Genomic DNA, 19,485 nt, shown 5'->3' with positions numbered 1-19,485 from the left:
TTTCCTCTTGTCTTGAAAACAAATAGCAATCACTTTACACTAATAATAACAGCTATGTGTAATTCAACAGAGACCATTAACAAGAGCAGAAAGTTGCAGATTCTTTGAAAACAGTCTACAAACCGTTGCATTTGACGCATCTGAGGAGCGGACCTCAATGTTAAGAGAAGTACTCTCTGCCAGTGAACCTGAGCCCACTGCAGAGTCCAGGGTCCCCACATCATCCTCCTCATGCTCTCGTGTCTATTTAGATAGTGGAAGAAACAGCCAGTGACTCAAAGAGAGCTAAAGAGGAAAGTATGCAGTATTCTCAGTAAAAAACTGTTTTTTATCCAAAGCAATATGCTCCCCCAAATGCCCCATATATGGGAGAGCCTACACACAGGAGAAGTGGAAATATGTGGAAATTAATGTTTCTTGCAAATACTACTATAAATGTCACAGTCAAGGCTAAATGATATCACATACAAAACAATGTCATGCCACAGCAATGCAGGGTAGCATGAAACATGACTAGACTAGAAATTATTGAGGCCACAAAGACAGAAGACCATTAAACATGTATGTGTATGGCTAGCTGCCACGAGAAAAACACAAACAGGCTCCATTTCAACAATTAGCTAAACAAGCTTTACATATGAAAGATCAAACTTTTCCTGAAACATTATCTACCATTTGTCTGAGCATGAGAAAGGCAAAGAACTTACCAGCATTTTCTGCAGGAACCGTAAATAGGACTTCTCTTGCTCCTTGAGGTGGTCGATGAGATGGGAGAGACGCTCCACGTTAGCCGGCACATCATTCTTCTCCACCAGGTCATCCCGCATGGAGCTGGCCTTACTGATGTACTCCCGAATCTGTACCAGTTTGCTCACCACCTGAGACGGGACACAGAGAGGGGTGGTGTGGGTTTCAGAAGAGTAAATGAAAAGAAGACAGAGAAAGACGTAAGGAAAGGTTAGTGAGCATCTGTAGCGACGGCTCAGACTGGGCGAAATAAGGGCAGAAAGGGGGTTGGGCACCAGGGGTGGCATATTTATAAATTGCCCTAAATACAGCCTAGTTTCAGCTGCACAGGCTCTCCCTCACTTTCAACCTAGTTCTGGTTTCACAGAGCAGTCTAGAGTGCAATGATATATAGACAATGCTATGCGTAGCTATGAAAAGGGATAACATAAATTAAAACTTCTTTTTGGTTGTGGTGGAGATGTTACTTAGAGATAAACTTTACTGATGGAAAAGTTATGTGTTTCTTGTTTAAGGTGCCAATAACAACTTCATTAGATCAAAATGGCAAAATGTTCAGTGGGTACCGTCTACGTTATCTGGTTGTTACACAGGAGATCTGTTCTATATCAAAACATGTTCCAATTCTGTGCTTTTTTATCAAAGACCTAATTTCCTTGAAGTTAATTAAGTTTTCAGTCATGCTAATGACATGAGTTTGTGGCCGTCTGTCTGTCTGTCTGTCGGCCACTTAACCATGACGAAAATAGGACAGACTGGCGTAAAACATTTTTTTAAAGTTTCATGCTAAGCACAGGCTGAATCCTCCAAACTGTGTTGATCCCACCTTGTACTCCAGTGCCACCATGAGGTTGACATGTATGGCTCAGAGTGCAGTTTCTTGACATTTCTGTAAAATTTGATATTGAAGATACTTTGAACTTTTCCTCTTGCTTCACCAGCAAGTGAGTGCTTTTACTTTTTCAGTAAAACATCTCATCTCATCTACTTGATGGACATATTTGTATTTGAGACCAGCATCTCATTGTTCTACTCATCCATTCTCAAGACATCAAGCGGAAGTTAAACAAGAGAAAGAGTGGACTAAACCCTTAAAAACAAAAAAACATGATGTTACCTGGCTGCTGTCTATTCTTGGTTGTCCCCTCCCATATTCTCTGTGCGCCACAGGCCCTCTGTCGCCAGCACCACGACTCAACCTTGGAGTATCCTTGGTTGGAACCAAAGGGGTTAACGTGTCCCTGAGTCCTGGGCTCTGTTTCTTAGTTTCCTTGGTGATAGCTGGTGTGGCTGGGGCAGAGGACGAAGGAGGGAGCAGCTCTTTGCTTTTGTTAGTGTTTACATGCAGAGGTAGGAAGTTGTAGGGCTTTTTGTTTTCTCCAGCGAACTGCCGCTGGTTGTTGGCAGCTGTGACACGTCCCTGGGAGTCACTGCCAATGCTCCTCTGGGTAATAAAAGAAGATACAAGTCAGATAAAGCAAGCCAAGCAACTCTATACCAAACTATGAAAAATATTCTGCCATCATGTCCTCATGGCCTGCCAAAGCGTCAAAGGAATGTATTGGCATTCCATCATTAAATATCTCTCTTACAGCATGATAATAATCTTTTTTTTTTATAACATGTACTTGAGATTGAGACATCAGAGCAAAGAGTATATATCAATAGATACAAACACTTTTTTTTTTTGTGAAAGGTTCGTTCCTAGCGCTGGGTTCTATTATACATTCCTGTTGTTATTAGTTCGTCAAACCATCTGCTCATTGTGATACCTCTGTCAACAGACTGGGCTACTTCTCACATATTCATAAATCTATCTAATCTACCAGAATGTCAGTATTGATTTATTTATCAAAAAAAACACCTTTGCTTGTATTCCTGCGCTGTGAATTAACAACAGCATATTGACCACACTAAACATAACACTGCCTTATAGAGCGCAGCAGTTTTTTACCTCATCCAAGTCTGTGAAATTGATTCTCTGACGCAGCTTGTCCAGCTCAGCCTGATCTGGGACAGACATCTGGGTGGTGTATTTGATGTGGGAAAAGGAATGAGGAGTGCGTGCTCTCCTGCGGCCAGCCCCAGGGGTGGATTCTGGCGAAATATCATTGGTCAGGCGGCTCTCCACCACTGCGGCTGAAAGCTTCTTCTTGTTCTTCTCTGAGGATCGGTTGCCTTTCTTCTGCACACCCCAGTCCTGATGAACAGGAAAAACATTGACACTGTTATTTATCATGCATGTTTATGTTCATAGTGACATGTGCATAACTTCATCAATAAGCCGTGAGAGTGACAACATAGTAAGATATATTTACAAAACAACAAGCACTTAAGAGGTTGAATGAGAAATTTAAGGTGGTGGCTATATAATATAGGCAAAAATGTTGAGAAGCATCCCAACCTAATGAGGAAATGAAACAAAGAGTCTTTTGTTTCTGACCATTCCTTACCATGTTGTTGAGTCTATCAACCAGGCTGCCATTGGTTACACTCCAGTTGTGCAGCTCTTCTGCACTGTCATCAAAAGGAGTGCCCCCAGTTGCCATATCACCCACTTAAGGCTTGCTGGAATTCACAACAAAAGGCATACATATCATCACACAGATAACACTGCACTACAATGAAGTTAAACAATTCTACGTTTAGAAAAAAAAAAACATTTCGGTAAAAAGGCCATATCACAGTGAAGTACGGATTGCTTAGCTCACTGCAGTTCACAGCGAAGGGGTGAAGTGAGGTTAACTAGCTAACGTTAGCTAGTTAACGTTAACTGAGCGTTAGCACCTGTCACTAACGTTAACCTTGCGTTAGTGGCCCAAAACAATATCAAATCTGACAGTTAGCTAACTGTAATTCATATCAGGACAACAACAACAAGCAAGTAATATCGACGCGTTGCTTACGATGTGCTAAACATTGATATGACCAATGTTAATAACGCATAAAACCATTTATAGAGCCAACTGTTTTGGCTAACCGTTACATCCAAGCATCAAGTGCGTCATTTCTTACCAGCCGTTCACTTTAGCTAACGTTAACTCTCCGATCACGACCAGATTAAGAAGCATCTGTATGTTGGGCGAATGGCTAACTTAGTGGACATTCACGATGACCTCTCTACGGACGTTAGCCAAGCTGCCGCTGGGTTTTGTGTGTGTGGCCCGCTCGGATTCCCGGGGAAAAACAATGAGGCATTCCCTCCACCACGCAGCGAGTTAGCGCCAGCTTTCTATCACAGTTCCCCGCTGGGCTACTCGTTAATGTTAGCTTTATGTGAAGAACGTGGCACCATAACCAGGACAACACATGTAGTTATCTTACACAAGCTTAACAGTTGTGAGTGTACGGAGATTGCTTCTTGCTGAACTTAACTGACAGTTAGCTAGCTTAACATTTGTGACCTAGTTCCGCTCCACAATCGCCATGGCAACACGTAATAACCCAGATCTGCACCAGCTAACTGACTAACATGACTCCGACCCCCTATCGATTGAACACCACAACATCATTTAGCGCTATTTGTCTATAAATAAATCACAAAACCGTATGTGTCATGCTTGCTGAGATAGACTCGCTAATGCTACCTAGCCTGCTAACAGCTGCTCGGCCCGGAGCTAACTTTAAATGTCCCGATAAAAGTTGAAGCAAACAAGCATCTCAGCTCTGGTTGACGTTAGCAAAGCTAAACGCTAAACGTCGAGCAGGGAATTGGGTTATTCTCACAAACAACCCAAATTAGCATTCGCCAACGACAAACGCAGCAGATTAAAATTACGTTAGTGGCTTTTATTCATTGTAACTTATTTTGAACGGCTATTGCTAAGTTAGCTTACAATTTAAGAAATGGGACGTCGTGGATATTACCGTTCTGAGTGAAAGTGGAGAAGCTGTCGTTGTCCAGCCCTTCATATATTGCAGAAAAGGTTTTACAAATCCCGTCGGAGTCTAGTAAAAGCCATTTGATAAATAACAACGTATTTTCTGTGCCAAAACGCAGCAACTCATGGATGTGATCCTGGCCTGATAACGTCGTAAACACCCCCATACAGCAGGTGGCGGTATGCATTAGCTGCTAGCTTATCCTTGACTACAGGAAGTGTATTTGCAGGAAGAAGCAATATTGTCGTTAGCTGTTCGTTTAGCGAAGTATGAAGTCGTGTGCCTGGACGTGGACTAGATGGCTAAAGTAGCGTAAAGAAAACATACAGCTCAACAATTTTTTCCCATCCTAGCTCGTCATCGATTACTTTTAACGTTTTTGTGCACGGTTTAACCTTTGCCTCCGCATTCAGTGAGCCGCGTCGTCGGTTGGCGACTTAGCATTCAAAGCTAATGTCGGCTAATTAGCGAACGACAACTAGCACCATTTTTGATCCTGTTATCCAACACGCAGCGTGAGCGAGTGTGTTGTAACAACTTTTTTTGGGGATCTTAAGTATTTAAACCTGCCGAGGGAATAATGGGCTCGTCCAAAAAACACAAGGAAAAGAGCCGCGACAAGGACACAGAAGAGCGCCGCCGCGAGCACAAGAAACATCGCCACAAGGACCGAGAAAGAGATGGCTCGGACCGGGATAAAGAGAAACGAAAACGCTCCAGGTCCAGGGACAGGGGTGGACGGGAAAGCCGTACCAAAGGTGAAAGGAGCGGCGGAGAGCCACGAGTGAAGAAGGAGAAAGTTGATCTAGGATATGAAGAAGGCAGTGCAGAAGTAGGGCCTCAGTCTGCCAGCGGAGATGCATCTCTCAGCATCGATGAGACAAACAAACTCAGGGCCAAGCTGGGTCTGAAGCCTCTGGCACTAAGCGACAACAAAAAGGAGCTGGGCACCAAAGAGGAACCGCTGGTGGCTGAGACGATCAACCCTGTTCTCATCAAACAGCAAAAGGAGATGAGAGAGAAGCTTGCAGCTCTCAAAGAAAAACGCATCCAGAACCAGAAATTGGGAAAAGTCAAGACCCTAGCAGAGGATGACTGGCTGGATGACACATGTGCTTGGGTCGAGAGAAGCAGATCGCTGGCAAAAGAAAAAGAGCTGGCGGAGAAAAGAGCCAAACTTCTGGAAGAGATGGATCAGGAGTTTGGGGTCAGCAGTCTGGTAGAAGAGGAGTTTGCGCAAACCAGAAATGACGCCTACACATCTCGAGATCTGAAGGGACTCAAAGTGCAGCACAAGGTGGATTCCTTCAACGAGGGCCAGACTGTCATCCTGACCCTACAGGACAAAGGTGTCCTTGAAGAAGAGGAAGATGTGCTCGTTAATGTGGGAATGGTGGACAAGGAAAAAGCAGAGAAGAATGTGGAGTTGAAAAAGAAAAAGCCAGATTACAAGCCCTACGAAGAAGAGGAGAGTGTGGATGACATGGTTACGTTCAAGGCCCACTCTGTTCTGTCCAAGTATGACGAGGAAATTGATGGCGAAAAGAAAAAGAGTTTCAGGTTGAATACAGGGGGCTTCGCTGATGGCGAGCGAGAGCGGGAGCTTCAGGCCATGAGAGAGGCTCTACGAAACCAGGCCCAGTCTTTGGAAATGCCTGCGCTCAATATCGCCTCAGAGTATTATACGCCTCAGGAAATGGTCGGCTTTAAGAAGACAAAACGCCGTGTGAAGAAAATCAGGAAGAGGGAGAAGGTGACAGTTGCAGATGAACTTGCACTCGATGACACTCGCAGCACTGATTTTGGCTCCAGATCACGCGGTAGAGGCCGCAAACAACTGGAGGAAGAGGGCAAAGAGATAAAAGAGGAGGAGGAGGAGGAGGAGGAGGACAACGACGAGGAGAAGAAGGAGGAGAGAAAATTGCCAAGCAACATCCCCCAAATGTCTGATGACATCAGGATGGCAGAAATGGACATAAGTGACGAGGACGACTTTACACCTCCTGAACCAGCTGTGATTGAGGAGGATGAGGCAGAGCAGGAACTGCAGAAACAGCTGGCAAAGCAGAGGAAGCTGAAGCAAAAGCAGCTTCTCAAAGACTCTGGGGAAAAGGTGGCAGAGCAGATTAAAGAGCTCGCTAAAGGTGACAACGACAATGATCCAGAGAAGAGGAACAACATTGTTTTCAACGCCACCTCAGAGTTTTGCAGAACTCTGGGTGACATTCCAACATATGGACTGTCAGGCAACAGAGAGGACCAAGAAGACATTATGGACTTTGAGCAGGAAGAGGAGAAAGATGACGCTGGAGGTTCAGACTCGGATATGGATGAGAATGTTGGATGGAGCACCGTTAACCTGGATGAGGAGCAGAAACAACCTGATTTCTCTACAGCCTCTGCCACCATTTTGGATGAAGAGCCCATTGTCAACTCTGGCCTTGCTGCTGCCCTGCTGCTGTGCAAAAACAAAGGTCTGTTGGACACTCAAATGCAGAAAGTAGCCCGTGTCAGAGCACCGAAAGGCGCCTTGCCTAATGACAACTACTGCATTGAGGACAAGATGGGCTTCGATGACAAGTACAGTCGCCGTGAAGAATACAGAGGCTTCACTCAAGACTTCAAGGAGAAGGATGCCTACAAGCCTGACGTCAAGATTGAGTATGTGGATGAATCTGGGCGGAAACTCACTCCAAAAGAAGCCTTCAGGCAGCTTTCTCATCGATTCCATGGAAAAGGGTCCGGAAAGATGAAGACCGAGAGGAGGATGAAAAAGCTGGAGGAGGAGGCACTGCTGAAGAAGATGAGCAGCAGTGACACTCCTCTGGGCACGGTGGCTTTGCTTCAAGAGAAACAGAAATCCCAGAAAACACCATATATTGTGCTTAGTGGGAGTGGAAAAAGTATGAATGCAAACACTATCACCAAATAATTTTTTGGGGGGGTAGTTGATTATCTTAAACATAAACATGCATTTACACATACACAGATATACATATACATACACACGATGCTTAAAGAAACTGATCCTATTTCATGCTTACTTCATAAAAGCTTTGTTGTTGTAGTTAAGAATTGTCCAATAAAATGAGTACCAATCAGAGATATTTCTTTTTTTTTTATTTTACTATGTGTCAAATTTTCAATGTGTGGAGCAACTCGGAAGGTAATTAAACACAGGATGAGAATATTGTTTTAGTGAAGGTGTAAATAATTTCAATAATTTTAATTAAGTTGTGTCAATTCTGAATGCCTTTTTATTTAGTTTAATTTCACATTTCATGGCGTGAGGTTTATGACAGGTCTGGTGGTGATAAACAATAAAAGGAATTAAAAATCCAAAGAATTTTTAAAATGCACTTGGGTTTCCTAAGTTAAATGTGGTTTACAGCAAATCCAAAATTAAAACACTAAAAATGTTTATTATTGATTTACATATCCACTTTAATGGTTTCAACCTTTCTGTGAAAAACAAAAACATTAATACACAGTGTGTGAGATAATTCCTTACAAGTAGTTGGTTGATAGCCATGCCTTTCAAATTATAAATAAAATAGTTAATTAAATAATATTAGTGATGCTTTTAAATGTTTCAACTGAGGACAAATTGAAGAAGATATAAACTGATATTAACAATATGCATTTCCCAAATGTTTTTCATTTTACATACATGTCACATTACTGCAAAAAAAGGGTGTATTTGTTTTTGTACAACAGATGGCAGCCTTGTAGTGTCTATTAAAAGGCCATGACAGTGGTGGGGTTGTCCCTCTCAGTTAAATAAAAAAATATTTAAACTAATTCATTTAAATTAAATTGTGAATAAACATAAGCAAGCATTTACTTTCGATTAAAAACAACTGTTGATATTGTAGTACAGATACTGTAAATGCTGTAAATATATCTTTGCAAAAAAAAAAAAAAAGAAAAAAGGCAAAGCAAGTTCTGTTTTGTTTCAGTACTTTCATGTCGCCTGTCTTCATCGGAACCAATGCTGACTACCAAGGGGCTCAACGACGGATATTTCTGTTGCACAACTTGTAGCAAAGTAGGCGTTCATCCCATAGGTCCACGGTTCATCTACGAAAGTAGTTAGCAAAGCTAACCCTTGCAAGCTAACAGCGCTACATTGAGTACGCCATGTACACCTCGAATAGCTAAAGTCTCGCTCGGTAAAGGTAAGCGGTAAATATGATAATGCTTTAATGTCTATTAAAATATCGGACAAAGAAACTGAGAGTTGCACATTTGAGATATTATTATCGTTTCCAACGTGTCCGGCTGTTTGACAGCTTCCTGTTGTTTAGCTAGCAGCAAGCTTAGCACTGTTTTAAGTGGCTTTGATGCCCAGAATTGGCTTCTTGTTCCTGGAACTACATCCAAATATCCAGACTACTTACTTGTACTACTTACTTACTAGTAAGTAATCCTGGCAAATATGTGGTTGGTTTAGGTGACTGTGATCGGTAGTGACCTGTGTTTTCTCAGGCTTTCGGAGTTGCCGTTACAGGTCAGTAACGGAAAACGTTAGCTAAACAGATTATTGCTGAGAAGTGATGTCAGCACTCAACCACTTTTATGTAGTGTTGTAATTTGTATATTTCACGTTAATGCTGAATCCAAGAAACTGTCATAACGGCATCATAACACGACATCAGAGATAACCGTGTTAATTCCCGGTTCATGTTAGGGGGGTTTGATAGTGGAAGCTAGCCCTCACTGTTTACTACGCTAACAGTCTTAGCTATTGTAATATATTGTAAATGTCAAATGTGGACCAGTCAGCATTCATACATTTATCTGTGAGTAACGTAAATTCGATAAATAGCAGTCATGCTATTGAGTATGCATGTGTTGATCTAAAGTTTTCACATTATCAAAAGCTAAACAGGAGGTTGGTATTTATTCATTGGCAGAGCTTAATATTTGTTGATGTTAACAATTCCCTAAATATAAAGAACCAGAAAGATTAACAAACACATCATATTATGCCTTAATATATGACATAGGATGACAAACACGTTGACATTAATTAGCCAAACCACTTTCTGCATACATTTAATGTGTCAAATGTGCATTCAGGAAAACTAACAGTAACATGTCCAACACTGGAAGATCAGTGTACAACTTGATTTGTTGTTGTTTTTTTTTTTTTTATCTCAACAGGCTCTAACTTCACCCAGTGAAAGCACAGGCTGTTGTGATGTCGGAGCCTAAACCCCCCACTCCAACCCCTGGAGACAACTACAAGGGTTGGCTCTTCAAATGGACCAACTACATTAAAGGTTACCAGAGACGCTGGTTCGTTCTGAGCAATGGACTGCTGTCTTACTACAGGTAGGTCTGACTGAATTTGTAATGAATTTACAGGGTTTTGCCTTGCTTAACAGGAAGTCAGTGTGAGAACATAGGGTCGGGTTGTATACTAAATAGATATTTTTTTTAAAAAGAAAATGTAACAAGCAGTATCTCAGTGCCCCGAAGGGCATTTAAATGAACAGTGCACTCAAATTCTGAAATGGGCTTTTATATGCACAATTTAAAGCAAATATACAGTTGCCTTCCAAAAGAATTACATTTCTCACGTTACAAAACAGAGATTTCGAAACTCTATTTGCCTCTTTGTTCCAGGACCCAAGCAGAGATGGGTCACACATGCCGAGGCACCATCAACCTGGCAACAGCCAATATTGCTGTGGAGGACTCGTGCAATTTTGTAATTTCCAATGGAGGGGCGCAGACCTACCACTTGAAGGCCAACTCAGAAGTAGAGCGCCAGCGATGGATCACAGCTCTGGAGCTCGCCAAGGCAAAGGCAGTCCGCATGCAGGCTGAATCTGGTGAGAGGGAACACAGATATGTTAAAGAATGCAGGAGACAGAACATTTACAGAAATGACAAAATGGCTTAAACGGCAGCACAAAACCCTAACCCTTTTGTTTTTGGTCTGTTCTCTCTCTCAGATGACTCGGGTGATGATTGTCCTGCAGTTCCCCCCACTTCAGGACAGGGTGGAGGCTGCCGTAACTCAGAAGTCCAGTCCACACTGCGAACGCTCAACAGCAAGGTGGAGGACCTCACCACCTGCAACGATCTCATTGTCAAGCATGGGTCTGCCCTCCAAAGGTATCGGTTATCAAACTGAGCTCCTTTGTAAAACAATATCATCCAAAGAAGCAAAAGGTGAAGGTTATTTGATTATTTTGTTTGCACACGCAGGTCTTTGTCTGAACTGGAGGGGATTCGTGTCGGAGGGGACATGGGGGAGAAGATCAGACAAGTCACAGAGAGGGCCACGCTGTTCAGAATCACCTCGAATGCCATGATCAATGTAAGTCACCCTATTACTTGTTTGCTGATGAATGTGCAATATTGTTGTTGACTCTCTTGCTGAAATGTAACTCTTGTTTTTGCATGCTCCCCAAGGCATGTAGAGACTTCCTCTCCCTGGCCCAGAGCCATAGTAAGCGCTGGCAGAAGGCCTTACATGGAGAGAGAGACCAGAGGATACGGCTGGAAGAGACTCTGGAGCAGCTGGCCAAGCAGCACAACCACTTGGAAAGAGCTTTCAGAGGAGCCACAGTCCTCCCCTCTTCATTCAGTAATCCAGCCTTAGGTAACAAAGGTACGGCTCTCATCCCAGCCTGTGCTTCTGTCTTTAGGCCTTTTGTGTTACTCAAAAGCATGGCCGCCATGTCATGTACCTGCACCAACTGTCCATCTGTCTCTCTTCACTTTAGGCGGTGTGTCGGGTAAAGGTGATGCCAGTGATGAGGATGATGACAATGAGTTCTTTGATGCTATGGAAGACCCAGCAGAGTTTATTACAGTCCCTGCTGACCCCAAGTATCACAGGTTTATAACTCCCTGTTTCAGTAATTTCATATTCAAATCTTGTGTGGTTTTTATTGCACGTGTAATACTCAGTTTTAAAATGTATGCCTTCTTGTTTATCTGTCCACCAGGAGATCTGGGAGCAACGTCAGCGGGTTCAGCAGTGAGACTGGAATGGATGATCAGTCGGTAAATGTGTGTTAACTTTGTTTTCGTAAGCAAGTTCTAATTTGTATCGACTTGTCTTGTCCTCTGCCAGCCACCTGATCCTGAGGGCTGTTTTCCTTCTCTTCTTCCAGTTTGATGAACTGTCGTTGGCATCCAATCCAGAGTCTCCTCAGCCCCTTGAGCTAGAACCGGTTAGACAAAGACGGACTCGTATTCCAGACAAGCCCAACTATTACCTCAATCTGTGGAGCATCATGAAGAACTGTATTGGAAAGGAGCTCTCAAAGATACCAATGCCTGTAAGAAACATGTGCTCTTATTGGTAACCAAGTGGCTTTTCTTGTGGGATAATCAGAAGTAATCAAACTTCTCCTCTCTGACTTTGTACGCACCAGGTGAATTTCAACGAACCGCTCTCAATGCTGCAGCGTCTGTCCGAGGACCTGGAGTACTACGAGCTGCTTGATAAGGCTGCTAAATGTCAGAGCTCTCTGGAGCAGATGTGTTATGTGGCTGCGTTCACAGTCTCTTCATACTCCACCACTGTCCACCGCACAGGAAAACCCTTCAATCCTCTGCTGGGAGAAACCTTTGAGCTTGATCGGCTAAGCGAGTGTGGCTACCGCTCCCTCTGTGAACAGGTTTGTGGAATACACTCTGGAAATCATTTAAAATTTGGATTTTAGTGTGAAAAGGCAACATCACACATTTAATCAGTGGCTCTTACAGACAATAGATTTTTCTCGTTGACTAAAATGTGCAAGTTTTAACTACAGGTTCACATTCATGAAGTATTTGTATGCATTTCTTATTTATTTGTGATGGTCAAATTTAGACTTTGCTTCTCTCTCTTCTCTTCTCTCACTCTCCTCAGGTGAGCCACCATCCACCTGCTGCAGCTCACCACGCCATCTCAGAAAAGGGCTGGACTCTCAGACAAGAAATCACCCTGGCCAGCAAGTTCAGAGGAAAATATCTCTCTATTATGCCTTTGGGTGAGTGCAATGAAACATGTTTAATGAGAAAAATGTATCGTTTGCGATGTGTAGATATATAGACTCACGCCCTAGTTTGCACCATAGATGTGGGACATGGCATTAATATTTTTGATGAACAGGTTAAAGATGATCACTGCCAGCTCTAACATTATTCCACCTCTGTCCCCAGGTTCTATCCAGTGTTTATTTGACAAGAGCGACAATCACTACTCTTGGAAGAAAGTGACTACCACAGTACACAACATAATCGTGGGGAAATTATGGATTGACCAGGTACATTCAAAGCTTAACAACATTACTAACTACATAGCAATATCATGTATATATGACAGATATGGCTTTAGATGATATTTGCTTATTGTTCTACTAGGTTTATCCTTTTAAGTTGTATCATCAGAACATTGTGTCTCTCTCCTTTCTGCCCCTCCAGTCAGGGGAGATAGATGTGGTAAACCACAAGACAGGAGATCGCTGCCACCTCAAGTTTGCTCCCTATAGTTACTTTTCCAGAGACGTACCAAGAAAGGTGGGCTTTTTAATTGTATTATTCTTTAAATTATTTTTTTAATTCTATAGCTCTTGCTGTATGTAAAGCCAGAGCTGATGTGTGTCTTAACAGGAAGATGTATATTTACAAATATAAAAGTGATGTAGGTTGAAAGCAGCGTTTGTCTCTCAGGTAACAGGAGTAGTTACAGATAAGGATGGGAAGGCTCATTACGTGCTATCAGGAACCTGGGATGAGAAGATGGAGTTCTCCAGGATCATGCAGAGCAGTAAAGGCGAGAACGGCACAGAAGGCAAACAGAGGACTGTCTATCAAACCCTCAAAGCCAAAGAAATCTGGACAAAGAACCCTCTACCGTGAGTTCTTGTTGTAAAGAAATAGGCAGTATTGACATCTTTGAAACTGCTTTCGCTTCGTGCTTCTGATCTTTTATCATCATAACTTTCCACAGAGAGGGAGCAGAGAACATGTACTTCTTCTCCTCACTTGCCTTGACACTCAATGAACCTGAAGAGGGAGTGGCGCCAACTGACAGCCGAAGACGCCCTGATCAGCGGTTAATGGAGGACGGCCGCTGGGATGAGGCGAACGCAGAGAAACAGAGGCTGGAAGAGAAACAGCGCATCACCCGTCGAGAGAGGGAGAGGGAGGCTGTTAAAGCAGCCAGCTCACCTGAAGAAGGTACTAAAAGAATAAAAAGAAATGATCCGTGTTTGGGTGTTTATCTTCTGTTTCCTTCCAATATTTTTCTGTCCATTCATCTTTTGTCCACTCTGTCTGTCTGTCTGTCTTGGATACCTTGTCTGCTTGTCTCTGTCTCATCCCTAAGCTGTCACTGAGGATTCAATCAATGACTCACCCTTGAAAAGCAAGTACTCTTCTCTTAGTCTTTTCCCACCCTCGATCTAACTAGATACCAATCCTAGATCCAAACACACCTCTACAGTATATTTGTATATGATAGGACAGTGCTTAATGTCCTCCTTCATCATCTTGTGAACATTTCATTCACCTGTTACCATCCCTTTATTGATTTCTGTTCTGTTCAGCTGATGCAGTGGAGACTGGCATAGAAGCAAATGAGGTTTCTGATGAAAGCAAGTATCACTTCACAGCTTTACATTATATGTCCTTTTTAAAAGTGCTTTGTGTTGTGCTAACAGAGCAGTGAGGAAGATATTACTCATTTTTTATTCATGGAAAGCCTCAAAACATCTTTACTACTTACTTTCTACTGTGTCCTGTTTTTCTAGCACATTTTGTCATGACAAATTTGACACACAAGAAAAAATGTGGAAGAACAGAACGGAACGGAAAAGGAGTCAACTTCCTATTTTTAGTGGGTTTACCCAATATTAAAAATCCTGCAAACGCATGCAAATTTTTGTATGAAAGTGGTATTAGATGGCCTCTCATCCATGAGTAGATGCACAGTTCCTTCAGTGCCATCTAGTTCCAGTATAATTAAGAGAAGGCAGATGTCTTTACGGCCAATATCTAAAAAAAGTCTGCATTTCCCATCAAACAATCTAGATGGACAAGTGGCACTACGGGTGAGAGAGAATTGTAGCTTATATCGGCCTCTACACTGCCTCCAAATCTGATAAAACTAGAAATCATCTGTTTGTTTGTGTTGCTTTAAAGCACAAATTGGAAGAAGTGCAGACAAAGATAGAAATAAATATCTTAGGAGTTAAGAAGCAGGGATCATCTTTATGACAGGAAGTGATATACCAGTGATTTTAGTGGATAATAAGTATTCTTAGCCCTCACGGCATTGTTTACAAGCCTATTTAGCCTTAAATGCTGCGCACAGCACTTCTAAAGTGAACATAAACAAGAATTCTGTGTAGATACTGTTTGAGTTGTGGGTTCACGTCTGTTTTCTCTGTGCTGGTGTTAAGCTGACACAGAGGACTCTCCCCCTCTTACACCTGTTGCATGCAAGTAGTTTTCTTACATTTCATTCTCTGTTTCTTCTTTATACTTTCATCTTTTATATATAAACTCGCAAAGATTCATCCTCAATTCTTCTATTTTCAGCCCCTTATGGACCATCGCCCCCCCCTTACCTAAGCAAGTATTCTGATTATAACACATGCAGTACAATTATTTCAAAACATTGTTGTAGTTTAGATTTAATCTAGACTAAGAAACCCTGCTCATCTTCCATCATTTCCTCTTTACATCCTTTGCAACTTGTTCTCTCTTAGTGGAAGGCAAGGAAGGTCCTTATGGAGCTCAAGCCAAAAGCAAGTAACATCAGTGTTGCTCCCCATTATCCCTTCATTCATTTAGTTCCTTATTTAGATTTAGGTGGACAGTCTTAACCTTGTAGAAGACTGTAACTGACTTCAGGGTCAGCACAAGCCTAGTACTTTAGTATTTTGGTCGTAGCATTTTGTCTGTCATTGACCCATTAGTTCTGAGCATTAGTTTTGAGCCTGGTTCCCTCCACATGTCATATGGCAGAAGAATAATCATCAATAATTCCTGTTCTTTGTTTTGTGTTTTTATAAGGTGCATCCAAAAACCAAGTGATCAGAAACTTGCGCAATAAATCATATACTTTTCAATTTATATAATTTGAACTAACATGTCATGTTTTCTTAGTCAAGTGAAGCATTAGATAAAACAGGCATCCGTTTCTTCATTCACTGAAGAGGTCTAAGATGTGTCGCACTACGTATTGGACAGTGTTTAGTCCTCTATCTTAAATTGTGCTTTATTTTGACTGTTCTCTGGGTGATTTCTTGCTTTTAGACTAGTTTACAAGTCTGCAGTCAAAGGTGTAATTTGTTTTTTAATTTTTGTGTCCCATTCCCAGGTCGTTAAATACTAATGCTTTGTGCTGGTAGGCCGGGCTGGCCATCAGTCAGAAACATTACGTATCTCTGTCCTTTAGTCATCTATCTAAGAGCATATCAGCTCAGTTGTTCTCATGGCTCTGAGGTTTCTTAACCTTCAGCTCAGGTCTTCTGAAGCTTCCTCTCTAAAATATTGACTTTCATTTACTTTAGGCGCCCATCAAGACAACTACCAGGCAATGTGGTTCGAGAAGTTAGATGACCCTGTTTCTGGAGAGACCTTGCATGTCTACAAAGGCGGGTACTGGGAGGCAAAGGAGCAAGGCAGCTGGGACACGTGTCCCGACATCTTCTGATCCCAGCCAAGTCAGCCTGTTATCGTGTGTGTGTGTGTGTGTGTGTGTGTGTGTGTGTACAAATAAGAAGACGGTAAGAGGTGACTTACTTTACATCAGCTAAAGTGGGGAATCATGCCTGACATCAACTTTTCTTCAGCTTTATCGGCTCAGCCCGCTCATCTCCTCTTTTCCAGCAGTGATTTGCTCAGGATTAAGAGCGTCTGGACATTCTGTCCAACTTAGGTACAATGCACATTGTAGCATTGTTGTATAATTGAAATCCCTCTCACTGCCTCTCAAACACTGGTGTTTATCTCTGTCTTGGTCCACTGCTTGTTGGTTCCTTGGTACAGCCTTTGATTAGCAAGAGAATACACCTGTAATCTCATTGTGCATTGTCTTTGTTGTCAAAGGCATAATTCATTCAGATGACATCTTAAAATATGTAAGGTTTGCTGAGATAGAGTGACCTGTCACCTGATGTGTAATTAATGTTTGTTTTTGTTGTGCATTCAGATTATTTAGCAAATAATTTATTGCATATCCCCAACACAGCACCACTGCAAAGCAAAAAAATAATACCCAACCTTTTCTTTAATGATTGACTATACCGTTTTCAGACCACCCCAGGTTCATAGACGTATGAGTTTCAGTGTTTGACAGAAGATACTTAAATATTGTTTCTCGAGGAATAAATAAACAATTATATTTTGGACTGGTATAAAATGTTAATTTTGCCTTTGAATTTATTGTGATTTGCGGTGCTAATTTAATCCCTAAAGTGAAACAACTATATCGTAGCTTTTTGTTTATTAATCCATTTCAAAACCTAATTGTGATTTAATTTTTTCCCTGATATTTCCCTGATCCTCCTGTAAAATACATGATTGTGGTGAAGCATTGTGAAAGTAGTTAATTAAGATTATACCCTCCATATATAAAGTCTGGTCTGGTAAACTTAAACGAACGGTTCACCCCAGAATCAAAAACACATTTTTCCTTTTACTGCACTTGCAGCGCTATGTTTCCATTCAGATTGGTTTGGTGTGGGTTGCCAACTTTTGGAGATATCGGCTGCAGTGTTTGCCTACTTTCAGGTCTAATTGAATTAGATGGCACTCAACTTGCGCTCTCGTCCATAAGTAGATGTAATTGGTGGATGTAGTTTGGTAGAAAGAAAATATTCCCTTAATAGAACTGCTGACAAAAAGCTCTGTGGATTATCTTGAGTAACCAGGTCATGATGACATCTCTAGGTCAGTGTCTCCAGTATCCAGCAAGTCACTTCAAAACAACCCAAATAGCACCACCGCTAATGTGTATTTAAATATGTATTTTTGATTTGGGGGAGAACTGTCCCTTTATGTATTCCAAAAAGTGGTTCTTAAATGGCAACATATTTTATTCCATATATAAGAACATTTTTAATAACCTTTTTTAACTTTAATTTTCATGTTTTTTCTATGTTTTTTTATATTGACTGAGAATAATTAAATTTCTTTGTGTAGCACATTCATTTTAATAGAAGTACAATCTTTATTTAAAATTATAATGAATACTATATGAATTATAACAGTGGTTGGAGTCAAATTAGGATAAACTAAGTACCAAAGGAAAAATTAAGTATGAAAATACCAACAGGGGGAAAAAAACAATCAGAACCCTGGCTTTTTGTCTTTTTTGTTTTTTTTCTTCAACACTTCAATGTAAAGACTTAATTTAACACTAAAGCTACTTTTCTGAGTTGGTAAATTACATACTCAGAAACGTGTGAAACCTATCACGCACGTATCACCATCACCTAATTTGCATTTTTTAAAATCTGTCAACGGTGCGTGCTCAAAATAAACTGGGTGTTAAGCTGCTCTTTAATGAATGTAGCTGTAGCCTCATATCCAATGTTTGTGCGCTCACTATTCACTTCTGTCACCGAAGTATTCACTTCTGCTTTCAAAGTAAATGTTGATGTTCACCATCTGAACAGCTGAGATCAATTTCAGAGCAGCAGAGCTGTGCTTCAGGCTGTCACTGAGCTGTGTGCTGATTTCTATCAGCTTGATGATTAGTAAACTCAAGGGAAATGTGAGGCGAGTGTTTTTGTCCTCCTGGTTTCCTTCAAACATATTGATCATAGCTTTAATTCTGATTTAGGTTATCTGAATCTTTGTGTGTTGTGAGTGTAGATTTTTAAACAGACAGCAATAAGAGTGCCTCTGTAGGTGTACATGTGGCACAAAATGAAACGTGTGAAGCGAGAACTAAAACAACAAAAACTGAGTTGTGTCATTGTATTTGTCTCTTCTGTTTGTCATATGAGTGGAAGGACTGAGTGGGTGATGAAAATCTAAATTTCATTTTATATTCAAGTGTACTTAAAAAGAGAACACTGAAAATGAAGATCACAAAACATAATGTTGCAAATATTTCTGTGTAAATATATTAAATAGTAAAGTAATTGTGATATTAACTGGTTATATTGATAGAGAATCTAATGGCAGAGATGCACTTTTCTTTTTATTTCCTGAGAACTGGATGCATTTTCATTGTGTACCATGTTACTGTGAGTCACCCTACTATCCAGGATTGCTTTATTTTAAATGACATTAATTTCTTTTGGTCTGAACCATTCCTCACTATGAACTACTGTTGCTTTATACATCATTTAAACTGACGTGTGAGGACTGTACAGCTTACTGCCACACTACATCTCTGCTACAGAGTGAGTTCATAGGTTTCTGTCTGTCCTGTCTTTTTCAACATATATATAGCCTTGATTTTTAGCCACTGTCCTTATCTGTGTAGGTCTGTCATTTCATCTTTGTATGTTTTTTTTTTTAAGTTTCTACCTTTTTCACCTTTTAAGCTATGTTTTTTGCCCTGCACTGTTGAGATCACTATTCATAATATCACAACTTCCCACAATTTGTAAAAAAGAAAACTGACTGATGGTGTTCTTGCACCTGACGTACATTACATCCGTTATGTTTCATGTCCTAAGTGACTGATTAGGATTTTGTTATATTGCAAGTTTGTTTTGAAAGCTTTTCCTACATGTCAATGAGTTAAAAAAAAATATACATATGTACTGATTCACTGTTCTCAGCATACTTTCCACCTTTTTCTGTCCTTCAATGCAGTTTTTTTTTTTAGCAAGATTGTGTTAGAAGTTGAAAATATTAAAGTCTGAACGGAGATGAAGTGCA

General features: G+C 41.1%; 3 protein-coding genes across 12 annotated transcripts in view; 2 read left to right on the top strand and 1 right to left on the bottom strand.

The window, feature by feature from the left end:
• The window catches only part of pcm1 (pericentriolar material 1), a 24,688-nt gene extending 14,077 nt beyond the window's left edge, over positions 1 to 10,611 (bottom strand). For 2 of the 6 annotated variants that reach the window (XM_030413660.1, XM_030413700.1), the window contains exons 1-6: positions 4,615 to 4,853; positions 3,201 to 3,315; positions 2,702 to 2,947; positions 1,865 to 2,191; positions 708 to 878; positions 124 to 243 (exon numbers count right to left, since the gene is read on the bottom strand). In XM_030413660.1, the coding sequence (XP_030269520.1) occupies positions 124 to 243; positions 708 to 878; positions 1,865 to 2,191; positions 2,702 to 2,947; positions 3,201 to 3,296 (960 nt within the window). In that variant the 5' untranslated portion in view covers positions 3,297 to 3,315; positions 4,615 to 4,853. Of the gene's footprint in view, positions 1 to 123; positions 244 to 707; positions 879 to 1,864; positions 2,192 to 2,701; positions 2,948 to 3,200; positions 3,316 to 3,762; positions 4,058 to 4,614; positions 4,854 to 10,375; positions 10,467 to 10,561 lie in introns of those variants that run through there. The other 4 variants (XM_030413668.1, XM_030413689.1, XM_030413679.1 and 1 more) reach the window with 4 other exon arrangements.
• sart1 (spliceosome associated factor 1, recruiter of U4/U6.U5 tri-snRNP) lies at positions 4,813 to 7,732 on the top strand. Its single transcript, XM_030413776.1, has one exon. The coding sequence runs from the start codon at positions 5,210 to 5,212 to the stop codon at positions 7,559 to 7,561; it is 2,352 nt and encodes a 783-aa protein (XP_030269636.1). The 5' UTR covers positions 4,813 to 5,209; the 3' UTR covers positions 7,562 to 7,732.
• On the top strand, positions 8,646 to 19,485 carry osbp (oxysterol binding protein). Of its 5 annotated transcripts, XM_030413734.1 has the most exons (21): positions 8,646 to 8,807; positions 9,796 to 9,966; positions 10,261 to 10,469; positions 10,593 to 10,755; positions 10,849 to 10,960; positions 11,056 to 11,254; positions 11,370 to 11,484; positions 11,595 to 11,658; positions 11,763 to 11,930; positions 12,027 to 12,272; positions 12,506 to 12,626; positions 12,799 to 12,902; positions 13,060 to 13,155; positions 13,309 to 13,493; positions 13,589 to 13,818; positions 13,967 to 14,005; positions 14,187 to 14,234; positions 15,042 to 15,080; positions 15,181 to 15,213; positions 15,351 to 15,389; positions 16,158 to 19,485. In XM_030413734.1, exons 2-21 carry the CDS (start codon positions 9,833 to 9,835, stop codon positions 16,298 to 16,300), a joined length of 2,487 nt encoding a protein of 828 aa, XP_030269594.1. In that variant the 5' UTR covers positions 8,646 to 8,807; positions 9,796 to 9,832; the 3' UTR covers positions 16,301 to 19,485. The 5 variants fall into 5 exon arrangements, with proteins under 5 accessions (XP_030269594.1, XP_030269604.1, XP_030269617.1 ...); XM_030413744.1 differs by lacking the exons at positions 15,042 to 15,080; positions 15,181 to 15,213; positions 15,351 to 15,389; XM_030413757.1 differs by lacking the exons at positions 14,187 to 14,234; positions 15,042 to 15,080; positions 15,181 to 15,213; positions 15,351 to 15,389 and having other exon boundaries at positions 11,595 to 11,652.

Source organism: Sparus aurata, chromosome 1 (assembly GCF_900880675.1).
Source record: "Sparus aurata chromosome 1, fSpaAur1.1, whole genome shotgun sequence".
Classification (NCBI taxonomy): domain Eukaryota; kingdom Metazoa; phylum Chordata; class Actinopteri; order Spariformes; family Sparidae; genus Sparus; species Sparus aurata.
Note: the sequence above shows the minus strand (reverse complement) of the source record. Positions and strands in the feature narration are given on the sequence as shown.